This window comes from Sorex fumeus, unplaced genomic scaffold, assembly GCF_029834395.1.
Source record: "Sorex fumeus unplaced genomic scaffold, SorFum_2.1 ptg000044l, whole genome shotgun sequence".
Classification (NCBI taxonomy): Eukaryota; Metazoa; Chordata; class Mammalia; order Eulipotyphla; family Soricidae; genus Sorex; species Sorex fumeus.
The window spans coordinates 9,646,840-9,667,192 of NW_026606101.1; the positions used below are offsets into that span (position 1 = coordinate 9,646,840).

Here is a 20,353-nt window from a genome sequence, read left to right on the forward strand (position 1 = left end):
CCACAAGGCCTCAGATATCTTTATGATGTTATTAATCCCAAATTCGATTGAGGTCAGAGAACATACTTTAATTAGTTCAATCCTAAAAAAAAGAATTAGTTTGATCCTTTTGAATTTCTGTTTTTGTGGCATAGTCTATAGTCTGTCTTGAATATTCCATGTGCACTCAAAAGAAAACGTGTGTTGTTAGCAGAGACAATGTGCTGTGCTAAGGTAACTTGGATGGTTGGATTGTCCAAGTCTTTTTTTGATTTCCTGCACTGCTCTGAAGAGGTCTGAGAGGAGAGACTGAAATCTATAATTATAATGATGGATGTCATCCATCAGGTTTTCTTTTTCTTTCTTTTTTTTTTCTTTTTGAGTCACACCCAGCGATGCATAGGGGATACTCCTGGCTTTACACTCAGGAATTACTTCTGGTGGTGCTCAGGGGACCATATGGGATGCCGGGAATCGAACCCCGGTTTGCCGTGTGTAAAGCAAATGCCCTACCCGCTGCGCTATCACTCCAGCCCCTCCATCAGGTTTCCTTCATGCATTTTGAATCTCTAGTTAGTTAGAGGGCTGGAGCAATAACACAGTGGGTAGGGTGTTTGCCTTGCACGCGGCCGACCTGGCCAACCTGAGTTCAATTCCTCCACCTTCGATTCCTCCGCCCCTCAGCCCAGCAAGCTACCGAGAGTATCTCGCCCTCACGGCAAAGCCTGGCAAACTACCCGTGACATATTCGATATGCCAAACACATAACAATAAGTCTCACAATGTTACTGGGCCCACTCAAGCAAATCGATGAGCAGTGGAAGGACAGTGACAGTGACAGTGACAGTTAGTTACATACAAGTTTAGGTTGCCTATGTCTTCTTGGTGCATCTCATTATCTCTGGTACAGGGGTCAAATCTGATCTGGCAAGGCCTTATCTCTGAGTCTTGAATTCTACTTTGATACTAATATGACAGGAACAGTGCAGCTTTCCTATTATTAATACTGACGTGTCTTGGGGCTGGAGCGATAGCACAGCAGGTAAGGCATTTGCCTTGCATGCGGCCGACCCGGGTTCGATTCCCAGCATCCCATATGGTCCCCCAAGCACCGCCAGGAGTAATTCCTGAGTGCATGAGCCAGGAGTAACTCCTGTGCATCGCCGGGTATGACCCAAAAAGAAAAAAAAATACACTGATGTGTATTTTTTCTTTTCAATTTATTTTTATTTTGGGTTTTTGTTTTCCTTTGGCCACACTCAGCAGTGTTCAGGGCTTACTCCTCATACCACACTCAGGGATCACTCCTGGCAGTGCTCAAGGGACCATAAGTGGTACCTGGGGTCAACCCAGATTGGCCATGCCTAAGGCATGTGCCCTTCCCACTATACTATCACTCTGGCCCACAGTGTCTGCCTTGTATGTCCCTCCCCCTCTTATGCAATGGTCAGACTACCATTTCTTTTTTTTTTTTTTCTTTTTTTTTAATCCTTTTTTTTTTTTTTTTTTTGGTGAAACACCATGAGGTACAGTTGTAGATCCACAAATTTTTGTGCTTGGGTCTCGACTATACAATGATCAAACACCCATCCCTCCACCAGTGCCCATTTCCACCACCATGGATGATATCGCTCCCACCCCCATCCCCCCCATCCCACCCTGCCTCTGTGGCAGGCGTTCCCTTTTGTTCTCTCTCTCCTTTTGGGTGTTGTGGTCTGCAAAAGAGGCATTGAGTGGCAAACATGTTCAGACCATAGTCTACTTCCAACATGCATCTCCCCTCCTGGGAGGATCCTCCAAACACCCTTTATTTGGTGCTCCCTTCTCTATCTGAGCTGTCCTTTCCCATAGAACACCTGGCTGGCCTCTAAGCTATGGAGTAATCCTCCTGGGGCTGATCTCAGCTATTCTTGGGTATTAATCTCATATTTTGTTACTTTATATCCCCCAGATGAATGCAATCTTTCTATGTCTATCCCTCTCTTTCTGACTCATTTCGCTTAGCATGATACTTTCCATGTTGTACCACTTCTATGTAAATTTCATGACTTCATCTTTTCTAACAGCTACAGACTACCATTTCTTTTCTTGGTCGTGTCCCTTAAGTATATTTGCTTTGAGATTACCATGCAGTTTACCTATGAATTTCTGAGTCTATATCTCCTTTTTTTTTCTATTTGGGTCACACGTGGCAGCTCTCAGAGGACCATATGGGGTGCTGGGGGATAGAACTAGGAATGCCCACTGTACTATCGTTCCAGCCCTATATCCCCTTTCAAGTACAGAGCGAGTCTTGTGCACATTGCTCAAGACTCCATTATTTCCTTTCCTCTTTTTCCACTTTGTATGTTCTTAATATCTTACTATCTCCAAGTAGAATTCAATTCATTTTTATTGTTGTTTGGCAATACCACGGTCTCATACATGCAAGCAATCCGTAATTTCTTGGCTTTGTATAGAAAGCATGTGTGTGTTTGTGTGTGTGTGTGTGTGTGTGTGTGTGTGTGTGTGTGTGTGTTTGTTTGGGTTTTTTGTTTGTTGTTGATTTTTTGTGGTGGAGGAGGTTGGAACTTGGGGGACCTGGGCCACTGGTGATTCTCAGCCATCCTGTTTGGTTGGTGCTGATGGGACCCAAAGATGCAGTGACTGCTACTCAGGCCCCACTGTGCTGGGATCACCAGATCACCAAGGCCACACTGAGCAGTTCTGGGGGGTCTGGGGGCTTTTAGATTTCTTTTAGAGCTGAATTAGTGGGCATTAATTCTTTAGCTATTGGTTATCTGTGAAGCTTTGGTTCATGCCTTTGTATCTGAATACCCTAGAGACTAAGGTGTTCTTATTTGGATGTTTATTTCCTCCAACATGTTGGCTGTGTCATACCTTTCTTTTTTGCTCTGACGAGTTGCCTGTGGGTTTTATGAGGTTCCTTATCTGTCAGTTTCTTCTTTGATTTTTCTGCTCTCAACAAATTTTGCAGTGTTAAGGTGTCTTGGTTTTCCGTTTGAGTTTATTCTGTTTGGAACTCTGATCTTTTTGGGTCTAAATATATTACTTTATTCTCAGACTGGGAAAGTTCTTTTTTTCACTCTTCAAATTTATTTTATTTTTATAAAGTTGTTCACAGTAACTGATTACACTTGATATTCGAACACCAATCCCATAACAATTAACTTTCCCACCAACATATTTCAAATGTTTCCACCCTGAACCCCAAGCCCTGCCCCAAAGCAGAACCAAAATAATTTATTTTGTATTGCTTGTTATGAATAATCTGCTTAAAAAATGATCCCCAAAAAAACTTTCCTTAGAGAAAAGTGTGTGAAGATTGTTGTATTTCACCCTAGAGCCATTAAGCCCTTCTATAAGAGATTACTAACATGTTGTTAAAGGTTGAGCCTTGTGTGTGTGTGTGTGTATATATATATATATATTGCCTTCTGCTTTAAACCCATCAAATGTTCTGCGCAATTCTTGGTACATCAGTGGTGTAAGATCTGATACATTATGTAGCCACATTTGCGGCCAAGTGTTCCAGGAATTCTAAAATTTAAAATACAGTTAGACAGGAGATTCTTTCATGGGTGAGGCTTGTCCGAGCCTGTGGAGATGGGCCGTGAGCATGGCGGCAGTTGAGTTCTGGAAGTTTTCAGCTGTCAGGGCTCTGTTGGGGCGGAGAGGGGTCTCACCCGCCCCCCCTCCTGCTTGCCCTGGAGGAGACAGCCTGGAGGCATCTCTGCAGTGTATTGTTCTATGTTGCTCTCTTCCAAAAGCTTCATTTCTGCAAACTGGAAAATTCTTAACTGTTTTTTTTCCCTTTTATTCTTTTTTTTTTTTACTTTTTGGGTCACACCCAGCAATGCTCAGTGGTTACTCCTGGCTCTGCACTCAGGAATAACTCCTGGCAGTGCTTGGGGGATCATATGAGATGCCGGGGATTGAACCCGCCCAGCCGCATGCAAGGCAAACGTTCTACCCACTGTACTATTGCTCCGGCCCCTCTTTTTGGTTTTCAGGACACACCCAAAAAATGCTCAGTATTACCAGCTTACTCCTGGCTCTGTATTCAAGGGAACTATATGGGATGCCCAGGATCATACCTGGGTGAGCCATGTGCAAGGCAAGAGCTTATCTGTTGTATGCTACTCTCTCCAGCCCTGTAATTTTTTCAATCAGTAATTCTTTTCCATTTTCTTTCCTCTCTCCTTGAACTCCTGTAGTTTAGATGTTATGTCTCTATTATGCCCACAAGTGCTTGACATTTTCTTCATTCTTTTTTCTTTCTTGTCTTTGTTGATAGTTTCATGTGTCTTTTCCCCAAGCTGAGGAATGAGCCTCATTCCTCAGCTTTCATTATTCTGATGCTCGGTTCATCTGTGTTTTTTACTTCACCAACCATGTTCTTCAGTGACTTCTTTTTTGTCATTTTGTTTCTGGGTCACACCCGGATGTGCTCAAGGCTTATTCCTGGCTCTGTGCTCAGGGATCAATCCTAGTGGGGTTTCGGGGGACGGAGATCGAACCCAGATCAGCCGCATACAAGGCAAGCGCCCAGCCCACTGCACTGTCTGGCCCCGCCAGTGACTTGCTATTTTTTCGCTCTTTCTCTCCTTTTGAAGGTCTTTTCTATTACTTTCCTTCATTTCCTGAACATCCTTACCGTCGTCACTTTGAAGTCTTCAGTGGGGAGATTAGAGAGGGCTCATGTGCGTGGGGACCGTTTTGGCATTTGTCTTTGCCCGTTAGTATGAGAGGCGCGCCCCGCTCCCCTTACTCCCTGTGCCTGGTTTACTGTGAGGGATTTTTATTGCAGGCCTGAGTGACTCTGAGGGCCCTCCTTTCTCCATTGTCACTGGGACTGTACTGCCGGCCATGGCCAGGACTTTGCAGCCCGGACCACTGCTGCCCCCCAGTGCTCAGTCCTGGGGCCTCCCTGAAGCTTTGTTGTCAGTCCTTAGAGTCAGGCACCCGGGCAGCACAGAACCCACCACATCTTGAGTGAGTCATCTTTGGAACTTTGGGCTCCTGTCAGGTGCTGTACTGGGATGCAGGGCTGGCTGCTTTCACCTGAACCAGGGAACTGGTCTGCTCCAGCCCTGGAAGGACAGAGAGATGCTTTCCTGCCAGGCCTCTCCTTGCCAGTCCCCACAGGGCAGTTTCAGGAGAAATGCAGACTTTTAGCCCCCCAGTCCTGCCCCATCCCCTCAGTTCAGTGCTACAGTTTCTGCTACACACACACACACACACACACACACACACACACACACACTCACACACACCACTGGGGCCTTGCTCAAACTCCTAATCTAATCTGAAGCCCCCGCTTCTACCTCAATATTCTCCTGGAGCTGCTCACTGGCTCCTCACACTCTGACCACACCAGTGTTTTTGCGATGAGTCCTGGTCATGGCCCCGTTTTCTGTGATGTCTCCTGCTTCAGGATGGTGTTTTGTTTTGGGAACCCAAGACAATCTCACTACCTTCTTTTCTTATGGTCTTTTTTTTTTTTTTTTTACAAATTGTGTGGGTTTTCTTAAGTTTTTTTTTTTATTGAATCATTGTGAGATAGACCCTTTAAAGCTGTTCATGATTAGATTTCAGTCATACGGTGTTCCAACACCCAACCCTCCACCAGTGTACATTTCCCACCACCAATATTCCCTGTATCCCTCCTGCCACCACCATTCCCCTCACCCCCTGCCTCTAGCCTGCATCTATGGAAGGCACTTTTCCTCTCTCTATCTCTCTCTCTCTCTCTCTCTCTCTCTCTCTCTCTCTCTCTCTCTCTCTGTCCTCCCCACCTCCTTTTGGGCATTCTGGTTTGCAATACAGATACTGAAAGGTTATCATATATGTCCCTTTACCTACTTTTAGCCCTCAGTTCTTGTCCAGCGTGATAATTTCCAACTATTGTTGTCATGCTGGTCCCTTCTCTATCTCTGCCATCTTGGTCCAGCCTCTCCACTCCTTCACTTTTATTTTTATTTTTCACTTTTATTTTTAGCTTGTTTTAGTATTCAATTTGAAAACTCCTTGCCTTAAATGGGAGTGTTTAGATTATTCCCTTAAAGTAAATGTTTCCTACAACTGAGCAGCGCCTGTTTTGGCCTTTTCAGCTTTCCACTGGGAAAGGACTAAGTGACAGGGTCTCTGCCTCTTCTTCTAGTTCTCTGTGCCAGTTTTCTAATCTGTAGAGTGGGAATAATTGTATCTAATTGAACCCACCTCAGAGGGTGACTATGAGAATTAGATAATTATATAGAGCATAAAATAAATATTCAGTAAATGAAAATTACAAGTAACTTTAGATAGGTCAATCGATTACTTTTTTTTTCTTTTTCTAACTAAACATCCTCTTCTCATTTGGCTTTTGTGTGTGTGTGTGTGTGTGTGTGTGTGTGTGTGTGTGTGTTGAGGGCATGCACACCTGGCAGTGCTCAGGGCTTACTCCTGGCTCTGCATTCAGGGACCATTCCTGACAAGGCTCAGGGGACCATAAAAGGTGCCAGGAATGGAACCCGGATCAGCCATGTGCAAGGCGAGTGCTTTACCTGCTGTACGCAGTTCACTACTTGATTTGAATGAAGTGTTGAATGAAGAATGGATCTCATGGCAGGAGAGACGGCTCAAAGGAATGAGCTCAGGCTTTGTATGCAAAGGCCTGGATTCAATCCCTTGCACTGCATGGTTCCCTGAGCACTCGGCCAGGAGTAGTCTCTGAGCACTGCAGGGCGTACCTAAAAATTTTGGTTTTGGGCCACACCCAGCGATACTAAGGGCTTACTATTGCCTCTGCAAGGATCAATCCTGGTGGGCCTCAGGGGACCATATTTGATGCTGGGGATTGACCATGGGTCTCCCTTACCTGCTGTCCTATCTCTTCAGCCCCCTGCCCCATTTTTGGGGGAGGGGGAGTTTGGGCCACAATGAACCCAGCTCACAGGCTGAGTGTATGTGGTTCTGCATGCAGGAAGATCGGGCTCAATATTTGGCAGTGCATGGTCCCTGAGCACCACCAGGTGTGGCCCCCCAAATAAACAAGGACAGGGGCCAGAAAGATAGTACAGTGGCTAGGGCACTCACTTTGTATGCCCCTGACCCAGCTTCAATCCCCCGTCGCCCATTTGGTCCCCCAAGTCCACCAACAGTGATCCCAGAGTGCAGAGCCAGGAGTAAGCCCTGAACACTGCCAGAGAGGGCCCAAAACAAAATGAGAAAACCCCAAGATATATCCCAGGTGAATAGCTCAAGTGCACTCTCACCATGTCTAAAGTGTACTGTCACCTCAGTCTTTTACCTTATAAAAACCAAGGGAGATGGCTCCCACTTTGTGGTCAAAACCTGCTCTCAAATGCATCCTGTTCCACTGTAGCCTAACGTGAGACTTCAGCAAGCAAGAGTTTGGAGGGGGTGTGTACCAGAGCCACACTGGCCGTGCTCAGGGCTACTCCCAACTTGTTAGTGGTGGAATGTGGGTTGTTACAGGGGTCAGGCGAGAACAATCTGCATGACCTCATCTCATCCTCACAATTAAGAATGGCCCAGAGGGCTGGAGCAATACAATGGGAAGGGTATTTGTCTTGCATGTGGCCGACCCAGGTTCAATCCCCAGATCCCAGATGGTTGCCCAAGCACCACCAGGAGTAATTCCTGAGTGCAGAGCCAGGAGTAAGCCCTGAGCATCGCTGGGTATGACCCAAAGTCAAAAGAAAAAAAAAATTTAAAAAAAAAATGGCCCAGAGACAGGACTGCAGAGACTACGGTGGGCAGGACACTTCCCTTGCATTCAGCCAACCCGGGTTTGATCCCCGGCATTTCATATGGTTCTCTGAGCACCGCCAGGAGTAATTCCTTAGTACAGAGCCAGGTGTACCCCTGAGCATCACTGGGTGTGACCCCAAAACAAACAAAAATGGTCAAAAGGGGCCGGAGCAGCAGTACAGTAGGGAACTTGCCTTGCACGTGGCCAACCCAGGTTTGATCCCCAGCACCCCATATGGTCCCCTGAACCCCAGCAGGAGTTATCCCTGAATGCAGAGCTGGGAATAGTCCTGAGCACTACTGGATCTGGCTGCAACAACAAAAAAAAAGAAGGCCAAGAGAGCAAGTCCTTTTCCTACCAGTTTCCTTTCTGGGCCTTGTGGCCATCTCCCCACCTCTCCCCGCCTCCTGGGCAGGGCTGGGTCCCAGGAGGGACTCAGTCCTCTGCTACTCAGCCCTTCCCTTCTCAGGCTGCTACTCTCTGTCCATCCGCCTCAGCCGCCCTACATCCTGGGACCGCATCAGACACTACAGGATCCAGCGCCTTGACAACGGCTGGCTGTACATCTCACCACGCCTCACCTTCCCCTCGCTGCAGGCCCTGGTGGACCATTATTCAGGTATGGCCTGTCCTTGTCTCTGTGAAGACTTGGGATGCGGAGCCTGAGGAACGGCTGTTGGGCCCTTAAACCTTTCTCACTGAAGAACACCCAGACATTTAATGCGAGTCCTGTTCTCAGAAGTGTATGCTGGGGGCCAGAGAGATAGTACAGAGTAGAAATCTTGCCTTCATGAGACTGACCCTGGTTCCATCATTTATGCCACACGGTACTCCAAGTGCAAAGCCCGGAGTAGGCCCCGATCACCATTATGCATGGCCCAACACAGAAGCACTTACAAGCGCGTCCATGTTGGCGGCTGTTTTCCTCCACGCCCTGACAGAGCCCCGATGCCAGCGGCTCCTCAAGAGGTCAGACCTGAACCTCCCTGTGACCGTGTGTGAACCAGCCCAGCAGCAGCTGGGACAGGTCACTTCACAGCAACGAGGCCCAGAGCTGCTGGGGCTGTGCAACTCAACTGAGGCTTCGCGTTCCTGGTGCCTGTCTTGTGGGACAATGGCGGAGGTCCCAGGGCAGTGTCAGAGGGCCCGGAGGAGACAGTTCCTGAACTCATTCGAGCTTCTCTGAGACGCCAACAGGAAGACTCTTGAGTTCCTTAGCCTGCTTCTTCCAAAGCCTCTGCCTAGTCAGAAAGTAGGGCTGACAAAGGTCCACCAACCTGCCCTAAATCACCTCCCTGAACCTAGCCCAGCATCCCTGGCTGTAATGGCCGCTCCAGGACACCAAGAGCTTGGGGTTCAGCCCACTCGTCTTCCTTTGCCCAAGCCGCCAAGTGTGGAAAGCGGTCGGGGTGAGGTGGGGTGGCTGCGGGCTAGCTGGGTCCAGCCGGCCATGTCAAGGTCAAGGTCTTTTCCTCAGAGATGGCGGATGACATATGCTGCCCCCTCAAGGAGCCCTGTGTCCTGCAGAGGACTTGCCTGGTTCCCAGCAAGGCCATACCCCCACCTGTGACTGTGAAGACGACACCTGTCAACTGGGAAGAGCTGGACAGGTGAGGGGAACCTGGGAACAGGTGGGACGAGGGGAGGACTTGGCCCTGGGAACCCAACAGGAATGTCACCTTCAAGGGTACTTGAATGCCCACGGCACTGATTTAAAAGTGAAGAAGAGGGGCTGGAGTGATAGCACAGCGGGTAGGGCGTTTGTCTTGCATTTGGTCAACCCAGTTCGATCCCCAGCATCCCATATGGTCCCCAAGCACCACCCGGAGTAATTCCTGAGTGCAGAGCCAGGAGTAACCCGAGTATCACAGGGTGTGACCCAAAAAGCAAAAAAAAAAAAAAGTGAAGAGGAGGGGCAGGAGCGGTAGTACAGTGGGAAGGGCGTTTGCCTTGCAACCCCAGCATCCCAGATAATCCTCCAAGTACCACCAGGAGTAATTCTGAGTGCAGAGCCAGGAGGAGGAACCCCTGAGCATCCTGTGTGTGAGCCAAAATAAATAAATAAATAAATAAAGCAGTAAATCACTGTCATCCCGTTATTCATCCATTTGCTTGAACGGGCACCAGTAACGTCTGCATTCCTCCTAGCCCTGAGATTTTGGCAGCCTCTCCTTACTCGTCCTCCCCAACGTGCCGCATTGGCGGCTCTTTCAGGGTCAGGGGAATGAGACACATCATTGTTACTATCTTTGGCATATGGAATACATCACGGGAGCTTGTGAGGCTCTGCCGAAAGCAATAAATAAATAGATAAATAAAAGTAAAGAGACGGGTGACTCTCTACAGGCCAGTCTGCTGGGAGGCCTGAACAGGGGCAAGCAAACAGGTTCAGCAAAATGGGGCAGATCAGAGAGCACCGTCCCAAGGGCCGAAGCTGGGTGTGCGATAGGGAAGTGGGGGCCACTGAGTACTCAGTGTCAGCGACATGAAAGGGGAGTGTGGCCTGGGTGCAGGCCCACCCTCAGCTCTTCCCCATCTCCACAGCTCCCTCCTGCTGCTCTCGGACACCTCTGCCACGGGACCAGCGTCTCTCCTCAGTGAGGGGCTCCGGGAGGCGCTCAGCTCCTACGTCAGCCTGACGGATGACATCTCTTTGGAGGATGCCGAGACACGAAGTAAAGGCCGGAAGGGGAACAAAGGTTACAGTAGTTAGAATTCCAACTCAGCTCAGCCCGCCTGAGCACCCGAGGCAAGACTGCAGTGAGTGGGGAGGAGGCGCAGACATGGCGCTATATCCCTGCTCCTGGCTCTCAGCGCGAGGCAGTCTGGAAGCTCTGGCTCGAGGCGGGGGCAGCAGGGCTGCAGAAGGTAAGCCCTCTCCACACAGCCAAGGCCATCCGGTTCTTCATCGTCCTGCAGCCCAGAGAGGGAAAGAGGCCCAGATGGAGTGACTAAGGGACAGGAAGTTGAGGGAAGGGGACAGGAGAGCATGACTCGAATTCAAGGCCCAAGGTGAAGGAGAAGGGCTGTTCTAGGTACCATCAATAGATTCTCAATTAAAGATCTGATTTATTCAAATATCTGAAAACATTCTACAATGGAAACTGTTATTAGAAGCCGCTTGCACTGTGCTAAGCATCACGCACGTTCTGCCATACTGTTTTCAGAAGACTTGAAATGCCACTGATGGCTTTTAAAAAAAGTGAGGAAGACAATTTAATGTTTCATCCAGATCCAGAAGTGCTTCCAGTAAATGACAGCTCCAATCAGCAAACTGGCGTTTCATGATGTATCCGAGAAATGGTTGGTGATGGCAGATTCAGAAACGCTTCCCCCAAAGGGGCAGATTCTTTTAAAAGGTTCAGGTCGCAACCCGTGCAGAAGACACTGATGTCCAGCACACTGGCTCCTGGGCTAGGAAACATGGGTCTTCCAGGCTCCACGTGGCTGGGTGCCCCTGTAATCGCATTTCTGGGCTGTAACTGAGAGTCCTTTGGATGGATGGGGAGCAGGGGGGGCGGCACCCCTTCAGTCATAGTGGATGGCCGTGTAGAAGATGATCCAAATGACCTGAGAGGAGAGAAGCACTGGTCAGTCTCCTGTGTCGCAGTCCCCATTCCACTCATGACAGAGGTCAGAGAGGAGCCACTGATATAGGACCAACCGCTAGGGCTCTCGGGAGTAAGCCTCCACACAGGTGGAGCCCTCCTCCTACCCCCACAAATAGGTTAGATAAGAATGCTTGCTAGTTATGGGTAGAGGGGGTAGGACACTTCCTTGCACAGGGCCAACCAGATTCCATCCCCAGCACCCCATATCGTACCCCGAGCCCCACCAGGGATGAGCACAGAGCTAAGAGTAAGCCCGGAGCACTGCCAGGTGTGGCTCACCCTACTCCCATCCCCCACCCGGAACTAGCCAATGTATTAATCTGCTTGGAGGCATCTAAATTTTTTCACCATAATCAAGTTGTCCTGAACAGAGCTCACAGCAGACCTGCTGCCCAAACCTAGCACTAGAGCAACGGATGTGGAAATGAGGGTCCCAGCGTGGCCTGCAGGAACAGGAGTGGTAGCACAGTAGACAGGGTGTTTGTCCTGTGTGAGCTGGGTCCGGGTTTGATCCCCGGCAATCCATATGGTCCCCCAACAGCAACAGCACAGTGGGTAGGGCTTTTGCCTTGCACAAGGCCAACCCGGGTTCAATTCCCAGCATCCCATCTGGTCGGTCCTCCAAGCACTGCCAGGAGTAACTCCTGAGTGCAGAGCCAGAAGTAACCCCTGTGCATTGCTGAGTGTGACCCAAAAAGCAAAAAAAAAAAGAAGTACTCCCTGACTGCCTAGCCAGACTGCTGAGCCAGGAGTATGCCCTGAGCAAGCCAGGTGTGGCCCAACAATACAAGGCCTGTACTGCCAAGGTCATCTGAACACCTACAATACTGTACTGTACTGTGTAGGTGTTCAGATGAGCAACAAATCTGAAAGCCCAAGCCATGCCACTCCACACCATCACATTAAAAAGTCGAGGTTTTCAAGCCTAGCTGATCTCTGCGATCTTCTGGGGCTTTCAAATTTATCAAAGACATTGAGGCACCATCTCCCAGACATCTGACTTTGTTCTGGACCAGCATCTGGACATACAGGGGACTATGTACAATTTTTTTTGAAGGTGGAGGTTGGAGAGGCAGCTCAACGAGCCAGAGTATATGCTCTGCATGCAGGAGGCCCAGATTTGATCCCTGGTATCGCCATGGTTCCCAAGCATTGCCCAATACAACCCCTAACACACACAAATGTATATTTGTGTACTGCACAGGTGGCAGTGCACAGGAGCTAATCCCAGCTGTGCTTGGAGGCCCTCCTGGGAGTGCTGGAGACTAAACTCAGTGTCCCCCACGCAAAGGATGTGCTCTGGCCCACCGAGCTATCTCTCGGCCAAACAGGCCGCATGCAACACAAGCGCCCTACCGGCTCTCTCTCCAGCCCCCGACAAATAGATTTCTACATGTTTCCCAGCTGTTTCAAATGTGCGGCCACGACCACACTCTGTTATGGAGCATTCTGAGTAGAGCCAACAGAGAAAGGCTCTAACCACAGTCTAGCCGACGAGCAGGCTCGTTCCCGGTCACTGATGCCAGGTCTGAGGTGACATGACAAAAGCTGGTGTAAAACGATCAGCCGCACATACCATGAACAAGGCAAAAGACGTCATAAAGCCTTCTTTCGTGAGTTCCCACGTGCCGCCGTACTCCTCCTCATCTATCTGTAGGTAGTTGCTGAAGTAGAGGTACAGGACTCCCGCGTTGATCAGACAGAACCTGCAGAGGGAAGACAAACACCAAACGCAAACCTAAGTGCGGAGACTCCCACCACCACCACCAGCTGTGAAGGCCCCCACTGTGGAATTGTCCACAGAGAGCTACAGTGCAGGAGAATGCTCTCAAGGGGGTTACCTTCCTAACTAAGCCAGAGACTGGATTTTGGGGTACTGGGGTACGAGCCACAGAAGTCCTCACAGGGTTCATGGCTCTGGGCTAGCTACCGTCATTCCTGGATCTGTGGTCTGCGATCAAACCAGGGTCAACTCACGTGACGTGAATGCTGTACCTCCTATACCTCTCCAACCCCAAAGCTAGAGACTTTTTTTTTTTAAACTTTTTGGGTCATACCCAGCGATGCTCAGGGGTTATTCCTGACGGTGCTTGGGGGACCATATGGGATGCCAGGGATTGAACCCAGGTCGGCCGCACGCAAGGCAAACGCCCTCCCCGCTGTGCTATTGCTCTGGCCCTTTTTTTTGGTGGGGGTGAGGGGAGGGAAGGAGGGATCCACACCCAGCAGTGCTCAGGAACCACACCTGTCAGGCCCTTGGACCATATGGGGTGCCAGGGATACAACAGAGGTTGGCCACATGCGAGACAAGTGCCCTTACTGGCTATGCTACCAGAGAGCTGGAGCTCTGTTTTTGAGCCAATCAGCGGGGCTTACTCCAGGCTGTGCCCAGGGATCACGCCTGGTGGGGTCTGGGGCAGGGCACCATAAGTGGTGTCAGAACTGAACTTGGGTCGGCGGCGTTCAAGGCAAGCACCTTACCCGTGATACTATCTCTGACCCCCCATCCCTGAATGTGGCACGGCTGCAGAGGCCAGGACGTGCATGTTAAGGCCCTGGGTGTGGTTCCTGACACAGCAACACACTGCTGGGTACAATCCAGCACCACCAGGTGGGAAACCCACACAGGAACAACACGAAGTCAATTGCGCAGGGTTCCACTGAAAAAGCACATCAAGGACTGGCAAGAAAGTGCCAAGAACTTCAGTGCACATGCTGCACATAGGTTCAAACCTAAGCAGGTTCGATCCCCAGCACCACTTGGTCCCCTGTACACATCAGGAGCGACACCACCAAACCCCCACCAGGATGTGGCCTCAAAACCAAAACTCATAAAAAGTGGGTTGGAAAGCTGGCACAGAGCCTGAGACACTTGTCTTGCACCCCGCTGAGTCTGGTCACCACCGGGTCACCACAGAACCACGAAAAGCCCCTGAACACTGCCAGGTTTCACATACACACCCTGCCCCGCAAATCAAAATCTTATCCTAGCCGAAAAGATGCAGTAACCCCAGGTTTTATTCTAAACCCCATGTGTGGTCCCTCAAGCACCATCAGGGGCCACTCCCAAGCAAAGGGCCAGGAACGGAACCTAAGCACCACCAGGTGTGCCCCACCCCCCTCAAACTCATCCTAAAGATTTCAGTCAGAATTTCAGCAAGACAGTACATCTCAAACAAATACCTTGCACTTTATCAACGGTAATGTATGATCCTGACTCCAGGGTCAAGGGGAATTCATTGTACTTTAAAACATTTATTCATTGTAGTTTATTTCTTTCCCCCTCTGGTTTTTGGGCCACAACCCGCAGTGCTCAGAGCTTACTCCTAGCTCTGTACTCATGATCACTCCTGTATTTTTTTAATTGAAGGGTTGGAGCGACAGCACAGCGGGTAGGGCGTTCGCCTTACAAGCGGCCAACATGGCCGACCCGAGTTCGATTCCTCCGCCCCTCTCGGAGAGCCCGGCAAGCTAGGCAAGCTACCGAGAGTATTCAATATGCCAAACACAGTAACAACAAAGTCTCCAATGGAGACTGGGCCCGCTGGAGCAAATCAACGATCAGATCAACTGGAGGGCCTTTACCTTTACTTTTATAGTGAGATACACTGTTACAAGGTCGTTCTTGACTGGACTTCAGTCATATCATGTTCCAACACCCATCCCTTCACCAGTGTACATTTCCCACCACCAGTGTTCAGGGATCATTCTTGGGGGGCGTCCGGAGACCATATAGGGGCTGGAGTGATAGTACAGCGGGCAGGGCATTTGCCTTGCACTTGGCCAACCCAGGTTCGATTCCCAGCATCCCGTATGTTCCCCCAAGCACTGCCAGGAGTGATTCCTGAGTACATGAGCCAGGAGTAACCCCTGTGCATTGCCAGGTGTGACCTAAAAAGCAAAAAACAAAACAAACAACAGACCATTTGGGGTGCCAGGGATCAAACCTGGATTGGCTGTGTTCAAGGCAAAGACTCTACCTCTGTACTACTGCTCTAGCCCCAGTGTAAAACACTTTTAAACAGGCACATCTGCACCAAGGTCCAGGAGGCAGCAGGAAAGCCACTTTTCGAGATACAAATTCAGGTATCAGGCATATATGCACAATGAGGGGCTGGAGAGAATCTCCAGCAGGGGCTTCAGTTCAATTCCCACTACCACGTGGTCCCCCTTAAGCACTGAACCAGGAGTAGCCTCCAAGCACTGCCAGGTGTGTCCACATATTATCAATTTAATTATAAAGTAAATTTTATAAAAAAAATTATAAATGAGACCCAAGAAATGGTTTTATCCCCACAGGCCCTCACCGGGTGGCCCGAGAGTGAGAAACAACAGGCAGCCCAGGCAGGAAGTGGGAGCAAAGTCCAAAGCCAAGTAGGGAGGGGCTGGAGCAATAGCACAGCGGGTAGGGCGTTCGCCTTGCACAAGGCCGACCCGGGTTCGATTCCCAGCATCCCATATGGTCCCCTGATCATCACCAGGAATAATTCCTGAGTGCAGAGCCAGGAGTAACCCCTGAGCATCGGCTGGGTGTGACCCAAAAAGCAAAAATAAATAAATAAAAGGAAGAAAGCGGAAAAGCCAGCATGTGCAACCAGTTCTGAGGGCAGAGCAAACAGTGCCAAGCAGGGGACTTTCATCCCGAATCCCTCCCGGCACGCTTGGACACAATGGGGTGGGACTCTGCCCAGCATCCAGGCACTGCACCCAGTCCCGAGTGAGCCACTCCAAGGTAACCTCCTGAACACTTGAGATCCGATTCAACAGCCCAATGTTATCATTCTTTATAACGCCATTCATAAAATGACTGAGGAAACAATGTCTCGAGGTACTAAGCATTACATTCAGCAGTTTATTTACATTTAATTTCCCTTAATTTCTACATCACTTTCACAAGAAAAGCACTTTCTCTGCCTCCGTTTCCACGAAGGGGAAACTGGCCCAGGCTGATAGCGTGTGAAAGGGATGGCCGGGCTCTAAGAGAACATGGCCCTCCAGAAGCAGAGGCACCGAGCAGAGCCCCAGCTCCGACGTCGTGTCGTGGGAGGCTCCGCGCTGCAGAACCACCCTCCTTAGCCACGGGAGCGGCAGTTCTGCTGCTGGCGCTCAAGGATGCCCTTTCCGAGAGAAACAGCCTTCGACCAAGGTGGAGGGGAAACAACCCAAAATAAATGGAAGGAAAGAGGGAAGGGAGGGGAGAGAAAAGGGAAGGGAAAGAAAGGGAAAAGGAGCTGACAAAGTGACAGGGCAGAACCGGAACCCAAACCTGCTTTTTGTTTGAGGGCCATACCAAGCAGTGCTCAGTCACATACCAGGCAAGTGCCCAAATTCGTTACTACCTCCCTGGCCGTGATTCCGGAGCTTTACTTTTTTCTTTGGCTTTTGGGCCATACACCAAGGTGCCAGGGAAGAGGGGGTCCTCTTCTTGGGGGTGCTGAGGCGATTAGGTGGTGCTGTGGGTTGCTCCTATAAAGCAAGAGCCTTGGGGCTGGAGAGACAGCACAGCGGTAGGGCGTTTGCCTTGCACAAGGTCGACCCGGGTTCGATTCCCAGCATCCCATATGGTTCCCCAAGCACCGCCAGGAGTAATTCCTGTGCAATGCCAGGTGTCTCACACACACACACAACACACAAGAACCTTAACCTCTGTGTTATGTCTCCAGTCCCTAATTTTTCATCTGGGGAAGTGGGTGATGGGAAAATATCTCAAAGGGCTGAAGTCTACAGGCTTTGCATGCAAGAATTCTGGGTTTGATCCCCAGTACCCGCTGGTGCCCCCAGCACTGCCCAGTGTGTCACACTCCCACCCCCTACTCAATTTGGGAACAATATTAGAGTAGTGGTAGTCCTTGCTATATTAATCCCATATTAGATTAATTCAAAGAATCCCCCCCCTTCTTTGCAGGGGATCCCACATCCAGCTGTGCCCTCAAGGCTACTCCTGGCTTTCTGTGCACAGGGCCAACTCCTGGAGGGCTGGGAGGTGGGGGTGGAGGGGAAGAGGTGGCATCAAACCCAGGTTGGCCGCATGTAAGGCACCATCAGTCTGGCCTCAGAATCCCTTACAGGTACAGGGCTCTTAACCAACATCTCCCTAGACAAACGGTCTGGAGGGAGGATGGAAAAACTCCTTGTTGTAGACCATCTTTCCCTTTCCTGTTGAATTTTCCTCCTGTCTGCCCTTTCTCTCAGAGTAACCACATTTTAAAAAACACTCTTATATAGGAGCTGGAGTGATAGCACCCAGCATCCCCCTAGTATAAGGGATCAACAGATTTGACTTTTCATTGACAAGGGCAAATTTGTATTCCATTTGAGAAAAGCAGGCCTCTAAAGCTCACCCACAATTTCTTTCTCTCTTTTTTTTTTGGGGGGGGGGTCACACCCAGTGATGCTCAGGGGTCATTTCTGGCTCTACACTCAGAAATTACTCCCAGCAGTGCTCAGGGGACCATATGGGATGCCAGGGATCAAACTGGGTCCGCCGCATGCAAGGCAAATAACCTACCCGCTGTGCTATCACTCCAACCCCTTCACCCACAATTTCTATCTTACTGTCTTTTGGGGCTGACACTCCTGCTGATACTCAGCTTGCAACTACTGTGGGCTACTAGGACCATCCCAGTGGAACTCAGGGGACCATGTGGTGCCAGGAATGAAACTCAGAAACTCCACAGCCAGGTCTGTGCTCCGGTCCTTTGAGCCATCTCACCGCCTCCACAGTCCTATCAAAGTAACGCCCACAACCTCTTACTCAATCTGGTGAAATATAGATTCACTTTCAGCGACAGGTTAGAAAGCTGAGTCACGTCAAGGGCTAGTATCAACTGTAGCTGTCACTATCCAGAAAAAGCAAAAATTTAACATGGGGGTCCACCCTCGACTTTTCACTGCCTTTAAATGCAGGGACCTGAAAAAACTACCATCAGAGCCCAGATTCAACGTATCCAGCAGAGTGCCCCGCACAAGGAAATGGTGCTCATTACAGAAACTCCTTCATTTTCCGACCTGCCACAGTCCAAAGGTCCTACGAGAACTAGAGTGGCAGCCACCAACAGGTACTATGGCAGACCCGGGTGGCAGAGAGATCCTGATGGGATGGAGCACATGCTTTGCATGCAGGCAGCCTAGGCTCGATTCACTGCATCCCCTGCTCATTCCCCCAGCATTGCTGGGAGCGACAGAGCCAAGCAGGGCCCCCAGCACTGCTGGGAGCGACAGAGCCAAGCAGGGCCCCCAGCACTGCTGGGAGCGACAGAGCCAAGCAGGGCCCCCAGCACTGCTGGGAGCGACAGAGCCAAGCAGGGCCCCCAGCACTGCTTGGAGCGACAGAGCCAAGTAGGACCCCCAGGTGTGACTCCCCAGACAAGAAAATAAAACATGGCCGCCTCTTGCACACCAGTCACTTTAGACCCATTAATATAGAAAGATTGGCCCATCACTCAGGAAGGGAACAAATATAACGTAAGGTGCTCCAGACGCATAATGCCTTATCCCAAACAAACAAAAATCATTAAAATCAGACCCAGATCAGGGAGCTAGCTCAAAGGGCTGGAGCACAAGTTCTGCATGTCGGAATACCAGGTTAGGTCCAGAACACTGCCCTGTAATTCTGAGCACCAGGGGGAGTAAGCCCAGCACTGAGCCAGGAGGTACCCCCAAACACTGGTGCAGCCCACTGCACCCCCAAATAGCAAAGGCCTTTTTCCATTGAGAGAGAGAGAGAGAGAGAGAGAGAGAGAAAAAGAAAATCTGTGTTTGAAAAATACAAGCCATACAACTAACTTACCCTGCTATTCCCAAGAAACCTCGTAATGGCAATACTCCCCAAATGACACCTAGGACCACAGCAATGATCTGCCGAAACCAGTAGATGACATCTAAAAATTCATCCTGTAGGAGAGAGAGAATGCACACATTATCCGACCCAGGGGCCACAAGGAAAGCCTCCCGGAATAAGAGGAAGAGAAAAGCATTCTGCTAAACACGTCTTCCAGGGAATTCTCTCCCCAGAGCAATGGCATACGGGCCCATCTCCAAACCTGGCTTCCAGGTTCCAAATTCCAAGCGCAAATGTTAATTCGTTTTCTGTTTTTAAGGCCCCCGCCGGCAGGGCTGACTCCCGGCTCCGTGCTCACTCCCCCGGCGGCGCTGGGAGCACCGAACCAGGGGTGGGCTCGGCCGAGGCCAAGCGCCCTGGCCGCTCTGCTCTTTCTCTGGCCCTCCAAATACAAATTCCAGAAACAATCGTTCTACTCGCTTTTAGGAGGCGCAAGGAGCAGAGAAAAGGACTCCTGGGAAGTCGCTGACCGGGACCGGGCCAGGGGCCCCGGACGGCGCCTCTGCGAGCCGGACAGGCGGATGGGCAGCGCGGCGGGTGCCCGGTGCCCCAGATTGCAGCAAGCGGCCCCTCCCCAGCAGAGAGAAGTGACACAGCAGATCGGGCCCGCGGCCGGGGGCCGGGGGCCGGGGGGCTGGGGGCGGCCCGGGCGGGCCCGCGCACGTGGGCAGCGCCCGCACCTTGTCCTCCCAGGCCGCGTCGCTGCGCAGCGCCTTGCTCCACGCCGACACGCGGAGGGCCCCGTTGGCCAGCTGCGGCGGCGACGGCTCCTCCTTCCGCCGCCCGCCGCTCATCCTCCCGTCGCGCCGCCCGGGCCGCGGGGCCTGGGGCGCGCGGGCCGAGCCGGAGGGGTCGGGGTCAGGGGTCGCGGGTCACGCGGCGCAGGGCGGCGGCGGCGGCTCCCGGCGGCAGGCTCGGCTCCCGGCGGCGCGGCCGCGACTGCACTCGCTCCGGCCCGGCGCCCGGCTCGGCGCTCGCGGGGAGGGGGCGGAGCCACACGGCACCTCCTCCCGCCCCCGGACGTGCCCACGCGGCCAATCAGCGGCCGCGTATCCGTGCGTGCGCGCGCCCGAGCGGCCGGTCCCTCCGCGCAAACGCGCTGCGCGGGGCGGAAGTGACGCAGGCTCCTGTCAGGCTGGCGCTAGGGTGAGAGGGAAGGGACAG

General features: G+C 51.0%; 2 protein-coding genes across 2 annotated transcripts in view; one reads left to right on the top strand and one right to left on the bottom strand.

Annotated features, from left to right (window-relative positions):
* The window catches only part of SLA2 (Src like adaptor 2), a 29,658-nt gene extending 18,772 nt beyond the window's left edge, over positions 1-10,886 (top strand). The window contains exons 5-7 of the mRNA XM_056121490.1: positions 8,208-8,357; positions 9,216-9,348; positions 10,283-10,886. Of these exons, the coding sequence (XP_055977465.1) occupies positions 8,208-8,357; positions 9,216-9,348; positions 10,283-10,451 (452 nt within the window). The 3' untranslated portion in view covers positions 10,452-10,886. The remainder of the gene's footprint in view (positions 1-8,207; positions 8,358-9,215; positions 9,349-10,282) is intronic.
* A 205-nt stretch (positions 10,887-11,091) lies between these two features.
* On the bottom strand, positions 11,092-20,138 carry RAB5IF (RAB5 interacting factor). Its single transcript, XM_056121494.1, has 4 exons — positions 19,870-20,138; positions 19,139-19,242; positions 12,926-13,055; positions 11,092-11,308 (listed from the first exon to the last, which is right to left on the bottom strand). The coding sequence occupies exons 1-4, from the start codon at positions 19,981-19,983 to the stop codon at positions 11,267-11,269; spliced, it is 390 nt and encodes a 129-aa protein (XP_055977469.1). The 5' UTR covers positions 19,984-20,138; the 3' UTR covers positions 11,092-11,266.
* Between the last annotated feature and the right edge of the window lie 215 nt (positions 20,139-20,353).